At 37.5% G+C, this 8904-nt stretch overlaps 1 protein-coding gene across 1 annotated transcript; it reads right to left on the reverse strand.

The window, feature by feature from the left end:
- Positions 1-1262: 1262 nt before the first annotated feature.
- On the reverse strand, positions 1263-8617 carry LOC140228950 (uncharacterized). The gene is made up of 8 exons (XM_072309213.1): positions 8517-8617; positions 7163-7392; positions 6267-6416; positions 4785-5250; positions 4371-4471; positions 3704-3963; positions 2363-2426; positions 1263-1701 (listed from the first exon to the last, which is right to left on the reverse strand). Exons 2-8 carry the CDS (start codon positions 7374-7376, stop codon positions 1562-1564), a joined length of 1395 nt encoding a protein of 464 aa, XP_072165314.1. The 5' UTR covers positions 7377-7392; positions 8517-8617; the 3' UTR covers positions 1263-1561.
- Positions 8618-8904: the final 287 nt, after the last annotated feature.

Genomic DNA, 8904 nt, shown 5'->3' on the forward strand with positions numbered 1-8904 from the left:
CAGAAAAGTTGTATGTAGGTTAATGGAAGACAGATAAAACTATGCACTGGCAAGTGGAATGCTACATGAAAATGAACACCTTCACCATATTATGACTGACGTCCCTTTGGCCATAAAGACATAAATACACTGAAATCTCTACACCCTTTGGCATAATAATAAAATATACACATATAAACGTAGTCACAACTATACATGAATTCTGAAAAGCAGTATAATGTAAGGCATTTCTTAAATAAATGCACAGTCAACATATATTTACAAATCTAGCACAGTATTCATACATTACCTCTAATATGACATTCACAAATCTTAGAAAGTGTCTTGATGATTAGAGTTTTGGTAATTTTTCAAATTAACTCTGAACAGAAATTTCATGGTGTCTTCCCATACATAAATAAAAATGCAATACATTAACAGTACACACAATACATATAAAGTATCTAAAGAATACATCATACATTAGCCCCACAAAAAGAAAAAAAAAACAATCAACCAAAAAAAAAAAAAGCAACCAAAGATGCATTCCATATTATAAGGATTTTTTTTTACAAATCATTCAAGAAGCAAGTCAAGATTTTCGTTTATGACATTTCAAAATGAGATGTGCTTTGAAAATATTCCTGCTCCATGGAGAAAAATAAAATCAACTTGAAACACATACATACAACTACAAGTGTATCACATTATTTTACTTGGTGCTTGGTCTACAAGTGTTCTACAATGAGACATGTAAATAAAAGAGATATTGTGCACTAGCAGACTACTGGAAGGTTTAGATAGTGCCTATAATGACTCACAGGCATGGGTTATGTTATACCCTATACTAGGCAAGACAATCAGACAGAAAATCCTCTAACCCTCCCAAGCACCCAATGTACATGTATACCTTCTAAAACACAGACCTTAACTGAGTCGATAGCTAAAATAAAATCAGGCTGATTTGTAATTCTGTTCTTATGGCTTGTGAGATTCATGGGCAATATTGTGACCTTAATTGCTTTCTTTCAGTGATAGTAATGAAAAGATCATCAAATTTGTTATGAACCACATGTATTGAATTGATTCAGTAGCACACAGCCAATTCAGCTAAAGAATCATTCCATTTCTAAGTGTACAAGAAACAAAAACAAGAGCAATTACAGCCATATTCTATTCAATGCATTATACGTATCAATCAAAACTGGAGTCACAGACAAAAAAACAAACAATCAAACAAACAAACAAACAAACAAACAAACAAACAAACAAACAAACCCTTCCAATCAACATATGTTACACTCCTAGAATTAAGTTCTGCATACAACTGCAGGAAATATAAATCTCTTGTTTAATCTACATGCAACTTTCACATGTAGACAGAGAAGTGTAAATCATGCTGGCATACATGTACTTGTAGAATTAGGTAATGAATCCTTTTCTGTATTAATCATTGTAGTCCATTTGTCTGTGTTCATTAAAGACCATTTGATGATGTCTTAATAGAATAAGTGGGATATCACCATGCAGACCATATTGACCGGCGAGGAAGACAGGAGGTCCAATATTATCAACGATGAGCCTAACTGTATATGCCATTGATGAGATAGTCAACTTTGCTGTATTTTCGCCTGCGGTATCCATCCATCCATCTCTTGGTAACAACCACAGTCACAGTCAGGAAGAAGATGATCCCAAAACAAAGTGTCACAATCAAGATACCTATAGAAGGGAAAGGAATAGTCAGTCAGTTAAATGTGGCAGTCAAGCAGACTAAATGAAATATAGACAGTTTGTCTGGCACACGAGATACATCAATTTGGTACATACACTTTGTCTTTAATCACTTACACTTCCACCAACGTGATAACATTAGTCTTTTGTGAAATGAAAGGGTTGAAAGGTGAATTGCCATGCATCTGTGTCAAATTACTTTCTTCTTGGCTTGACCTTTTTAACTTTCAACCATGCCAGCAAACTCAGTGTCAGTCATTATTGTATAGCAATGATGACTAATACATACACTGTGTGTAATCTTCCCTGTCTTTATCTTTTATCCACAGGTCAGAATTCTGAAAGATACACTTAAAAAGTTGACAAAAAAGTGATAAAATGAAGACAATCATAAACAATAAGTAACTTCTTCCCACAGTCATTTTTGACAAAATCTGGCATGACCTTTCTTTTGCTTGAGCATTTTATCCTCAGAAAACAGAAAACAGCTGTAGGCACACACAAAAATATTTGCTGAACACTAGAATTATCAAGTAATGAAACCAAGAGATGGTACATCAAAAAACTTGAAACTGCATGAAGAAGAAAATTACTAATGTAGGAAAATGATTTCTCTAAAATGAAAATATGGAAATATTTAGAAAAATACCTGTTTGTGAAACTGTCTCCCTCCCATAGATGATATCTTCATTATGATCTAAATTGTCATTCACCTGCAGAAAGATAATCACAAAATGTCTAAAATTTACACAACATAGACACAGCCGCCATGTACTGCAATAGATATCGCAAGAGATCAACAAATTACATCACAAGCAGACAAGGCAGTTGACTAATAAAATCAGTGGTATTTATACAATTGTTGTAGGTGTAACAAAATGCATCCCTAAGAACTAAAATAGCTCCAATATCTGCTTACAAAATTTCTAAAAGAAATGGAAACTCTCAGTTGGAATAATACAGTTTGAATGATCATAGTATAAAACATGACATTTCAAATTGTGTAACACACACACACACACACACACACATCAAAAGATATAGACAGATATAGAAAGAAAGAAAGCAAAGAATGGGATCTGTTTCTGTCAATTTCCAGTTGTAGGGAAATTTCAGGCTGAACCAATATTTTGCTATAAATATTACTGAAAAATAAGGGTGACAACGTTGGAAAAACTGCAAACCTGTATAATAGTGTACAAGGTTTATAACCTCCTGACTCATCTGGAAGTCAACAAGACAACATTTGTAGTGTATAGCACTAAAATTCTATATATCGGTTTTATTTTGTCTCATAATGTACAACGTGTAGGTTTCACTTTCACATACACAAATGATACTTCACTGGATGTTCAAAACCTTCCAGGAAATTTATCAATGTAAAAATAAAAAAATAATAAAAACACAAAAAGGAAATTTATCCAAAAAAAAAAAAAGAAGAAAATACATATTGCCATAACCCCACAAAGTTCATAATTCATATCTATTCAAACTTCCAATGTGTGGCACTCAAGGTCTTTTGCTGTATTTTTTTTTTCAAATCTTACAGTACATGGAAACATTTCATGGCCAGACCTACATATGTGTATATTGACCGATTCGGGTTCGTTGAGGGCAGCAGACATTTTACGGCACAGGGCGCAGCCATAGTGGGTGTATCAGCCGACCCCCCCTGCTCTCCCCCACCCCGGGGCAACATGTTTACACGCACTTGTAACAAAGGTTCGCGCACTAAGCAAGCATTCGCGCACTCAGTACGAGACGCCTATTGGCTAAAGCAGTTTTTCATTCTGCGCGCGTGCTAATGTAGGGAGAGGGGTGGGGGAGTGCGGAGGGGGGGTCGGCTGATACACCCACTATGGCTGCGCCCATGCCAAAAATACACATAGCGCGTCACAGAATCAGTCAATATACAACACAAAAAACAGCACTATTGATAATCTGGAATGTTTTATTTGCTGGATATTAAAGCCTGATAATGTAGACCAACCTCTCCAGAGTTCTCTGTTCCATTATTTACAGCATTTTCCTGAGGCCAAGTCCCATTATTGGTAGGTTCTTGTTCTCCTTCATTTGTTGATAGAGAAGAAGGGAGTGTGACAGGTTTCTCAATTTCTTCCTTTGGTTCTGTTGGAGTCACATCAACCTTTTCACTGGCAGCTGTAGAACTGTGTACCGTGGTAGCCAGTTTAGGCTGGGTAGACGGAGGATTGGATGGCCCTGGCCCAGGTGTTGAGTGCCGATTTATATCTGTGCATATATCATAACCAAAAAAGTTGTTATGAACACCAAAATCAACACGACAGCCTTATACTTCTTGTTTGAATAAGTTATCAAGGTAAATTCACAGATTATATGCAGATAAATTAAAACACAGAAAAGGGAATTCCTTTGCAAGATGAACATCACTGCAAATAGTAAAGCTGAAAGCAATATTTAATGATATAGTTACATGGAAGTGTACCGATAAGATATTCTCAAAATAATAGATGCTACAAAATTACATGTGTGTACCTGTAAAATTTCTGGCTATGTTAGGTCATTGTAATATTGACAAGTTTATGTATACCACAGATGATCATAACCCCAAATGGGAATCTGATACTGAATGCATGAACCCCAATGTTGTTCAATGGATGAAGACTTATGGTTAATACCTGAATGTTGGTCAACTGGAGTTGATGATGATGTTAGTGAAGAAGTTAGTGAGCCCTCATTGGCAGAACTTCCAGTCGAGCTGCCACCAATACGAGTGACACTGCCCCCAGATGACGGGACATTAGAGGCAGTTGTTGACATGTCATGGGATGCTGCTAGAGGAGAATGTGGGTGTGGTGGAGTTGACATAGAATTGGGAGCTAAATTGGAAGAAGTGGTGGCAGATAGTTTGGATACCCATGGAGTAGACTGTAGTATTGTCATGGGAGTGGAGGGAAATTTGGTTCTTGAGAAATGGGGAGAGGTTGTGGCATCACTAGGAGATATTGTAGAAGATGAAGTAGTTCTAGTTAGGGAGGCAGATGAAGAAAGCATAGTGACCAAATCTACTAAAGTATTCTTTGTAGTTGTACTATATGGTGAGGAAGACTTGCTCAGAGTAGATGATAGCAGTCGGATAGCAGAAGTGGTGTGCAAATTGGGAGGCAGGGTTGATGAAGTGGTTGATGCAGCAGGGTGGGTGGTCATTGAGGAAGTAGGCAAAGATGACAGAGGCTGAGAGGAGGTGGAAGAAGATAAATGATCTTGTGATGATGATGATGATGATGATGGTGATGATGGTGATGACGTAGATGTTGCCAAAAGTGTTGATAATGTCGTTGAGGATTGTGATTGAGATGATGTTGGTGACACATTTGACAATGATGGCAAAGTTTGCATTGACGAAGACTGTGATGGAGACATAGCTGTCATCCGTGGAGTTGTAGATATAGATGTAGGAAATGTTGATGAAGATTGAGGAGCTGCTGAAGGCACAAAAGCTGACATTGACCGAGGTGAATAAGTTGAAGGTTTTGAGGAAGGTAACTCTCCACTTCTCTTTACTCTACGAAAAAGTTTTGACATCTTGGAATCTAAGGCTCTATTAGGTTTGACTTGAGGTCCTACAATAGGCCCAAGAAAGTCTGCAATAGATTGAACTTCACTATCAGCAGAGAAATAAGCCAACTCTTCTACAGGGAACAAGGTCAAGCATGCAGAAGCAAACCATATCAAGAAGAAGCAGGGGAATGAAGTACATTGTGTTAGTTACAAATATCAGATATTTATCTCCTGGGATGACAGTACCAAATAATGAATGAGCAAACACATGTCCATGCATAAATCAATGTTAAAATACTTCTTGATTATGATATATGTGTGCTTTCAGAAATTCTGTTGTAATAGCCACAAAAATGTGTTTACATCTCAAAGACTAAGGATGAAAGATTTAAGAAAGGCATTGCCTCTTGACATGAATTAAAGATAAAGAAATATGCTAACTACATTCATTTTTCCACAAGACAACTCATTAGAGCTGGCATTGCATGTACATTTACCTGGGATAACTATACAGAAAGTAGTGTTTGAAATGTCCCCTGAAAACATCTAATCTTGTCGCTGAAATTGTTGATGATAATGTTCCAGTGTATTAAAACATGCATAAGACAGAGAAAGTTGTTTTGGCTAAAGTGCATTTCACTCACAGTCTTCATTGCTTTGCATTCACAACATATAAGTGTAGGTGCCTACCAGTATTCATTGCAGATTTACTCATTGCAGTAACCCGATACGAACCCGATATGATTCTTTTGCTGCCACTGTATGTGGTAATCACAAAGTGTATATCATGTTACAAGCTATGAAAAGCTGTCATACAACTGGGTTTGGAAGACATCAAGGGCCTTGAGAAAAAAAAGTATGCAACTGCCTCAAGGTGTCATCACTTCAATGTTTCTCTCTGCTCATACCATATTATGTATATAAGACAAACTCTGACCTACTCTGATCAGAATTAGCCCACAATACCAACTGGTGGATTTAAATACAAGCTAATAAAAATCTTCTCTACTCACGGTGTGCTACTTCCACTGCCATCATGCCTGAATTACGTCGGTGTACTCTTACACACACATCTTCTGTCGAAAGATCTGGCACACACTGAATCAGGAAACAGTTGGCTTTATCTGTGTCACTCATGGTATACAAAGCTAATGAGCACCAATCTACAATGGCACACAAAAAGAAATGGGGAAGGGGCATCACATCAAAATGAAGAACGTGGGAAAATAACATTTGTAAATTGGCAATGCTGTAAGGTAAACTGAAATTAATGAGAATTTTTCGGAATGTTATGATTTTTTTATTGACAAATCTCCTTTCACTGGCTGGGCTAAATGATAACTGCATCCTGAAACTTTGCTCCTAAAATCAACTCATAAAGGTGTAAACAAAATGTGCAAAGTAAAACATCCAAACTAAAATCCTGGAGATAGTGCCACAACTTCCAGTTTGGTATCAAACTGGAAATGCTAAAAACTCAAGGCTATCTCTTTCTGCTACACAGAGCTCCCAAAAGACCTATTAGATATTTTGTGTATTTTGATCATTTCATACAATTATTTCATAACTATTGTATGTCACACTTGCCCGTATGGCAAATGTACACACATCACTCCTTACCTACGATGCTAAGATCACTAGGTGACTGGAGTAAATGTAGCCATCAAAAGATGTCCCATACACTCCCATAAATATTGCACATGAAGATGAATTGTACTTTCACATGACATTTTGCCTCAGATACAATAGAAACGCTTTTGTTTTTCTTGCATGCGTACCAACTCCTTTCTGGTATATCAATCACTATTTGAGTAATTAATATCATATCTGAACCAATCTAATAACATTTTGAGCATCCCAGGGCACAGCCAAACTACATGACACAAGCTTGGGTATTTGATATTCTTACCACCAGGCGCTGAGCAACATTCCTCGGCACACTGAAATCTGTCATGAGCATGAAAGTCATACTTCACTATGGCTCCTCGCTCAGATGACAGGGACACGTTCAATATCATATCTTCCTTGAAGATGAAGCGGCATTGGTCATCTGGGGTGCTGGATACCAGTCTGACTAGCATCAGAAGGAAACAAACTACGACAGCAGGCAGCCAGTCAGCCATCTTGCTGATCCACGTCCTGCAATAATGAATGAATATGAATGCATGCAAGATAGATCTGCTCCTAGTCACAAAGAGTGGGTCTATTATAACTATTACTGTTATGTTCACTTCTGATACATGTAATTTTCTTTTGTTTCATTCAATTCATTCTTTACAGTTTTAATGCATAGTTTGCTATTGTTATGATCAATCCTTTTTCTTAATATAGCTGGTTTCATCACAGCTAATATCTAGTCCAACTCAAAGTTAACCACGAGAGCTTATAAGACTTAACTGCCCCATGCAAAAAGAACTTGATTATCAAAGAAGAATCGCACAGCAACACTCAGGTAAAATTTATGAATCACACAGCATTGTTTGAGTAGGTACAGAATGTGTATTCCAGCTCTTTTTAGCACAGAAAATAGATGGGCTGCCTCCATTGTGTAGAAAGTATACAGCAGATCCACACAGGGTTAACCCTTATTTACTAATAGGCCCTACTGGATGCTTTGCCCTTCATGCAGCACAGCTAACCTAAACCTATCAATGGAATGAATAGGGATTAAAATCTCTGTGATGCACTCTATTCTGTATCATCATGTGAGTGGCTTTTGTGTGGAGCTCTCACCTCGTTACACTCAAGTGGGGATGGAAAGGTACCCTTCATTTCAGGACACAAAAAATCACAGGGTAACTCCATACACTATTTGTAGCTTCACATAAAATTAAGTGGAGCAAACATATCTCGTTATTACTTTGGAAGCATAGTTATATTTGTGATGTCTTCCTCGCCCCCCCCCCCCCCCCGCAAAAAAAAAAAAAAACAAAAAAAAAAAAAAAACTCACAAAACCCCAACTTTAATAAACCCTTCACATTACCACCGCGGTTATGCCTTTTTTTTTTTTAGTATCTGAATTACATCGAGTATGACATTGACATACAAGTGTTAATTTTAATCTAAGTAGATCTAGACTAAGTAAAAATCTGATCTCGTACCACACTTCCACACGTGAATTAAAATTATATCGGGTATATTTTCCTACGAGGCTACGTCTGTAAACGATGTAACTGGCACTAATGTAACATTCCGATTGTATATTAAAACTTGGAAGATTTCCGACATTTGAATGCTAAATGAAGTCAAAGCAAGTCATTACCTTGTTCAGCTTTCCTCCAGTTGATTATTACACCCGTACACTGAGCTCTGCTTTGGAGGAGAAAACAGGTGAAGAAAATCAGCAATCCGCGATTCACACACACAGTATCACACAGTGTTCTTGGGTCTAAACTTTTACGTGGTGGTATCGCGATTTCCGTGGGTGGTTTGTGTTGGTGGCATGCATGTCAACCAAGTACAGTATTCCACTGGCGTACACTAAGCTATTCGTGGCGCACATACCATATCTCATGCACACATGTTGGGATACCAAGTACGCATCCCAGTGACGAAGGTGATATTCAAATTACCACCAAGTTGAGAATGGTGTTCCACGTATACAAACTCTCTGCTGGCTGGCGCAGCTCTGCTCCGCTATAATATACAGT

This window comes from Diadema setosum, chromosome 5 (assembly GCF_964275005.1).
Source record: "Diadema setosum chromosome 5, eeDiaSeto1, whole genome shotgun sequence".
Lineage (NCBI taxonomy): Eukaryota > Metazoa > Echinodermata > Echinoidea > Diadematoida > Diadematidae > Diadema > Diadema setosum.

Excerpts from the sequence above, each read along its gene's own strand:
- LOC140228950 (XM_072309213.1), bottom strand. The coding sequence starts at position 7,376 with ATGGCTGACTGGCTGCCTGCTGTCGTAGTTTGTTTCCTTCTGATGCTA. Across the intron at positions 6,417-7,162 it reads ATGTTGCTCAGCGCCTGGTG|ATTGGTGCTCATTAGCTTTG; the intron begins GTAAGAATATCA and ends GTGCCATTGTAG. Across the intron at positions 4,472-4,784 it reads CAAGTCTTCCTCACCATATA|TGTCACTCGTATTGGTGGCA; the intron begins GTACAACTACAA and ends ATCTGGGGGCAG.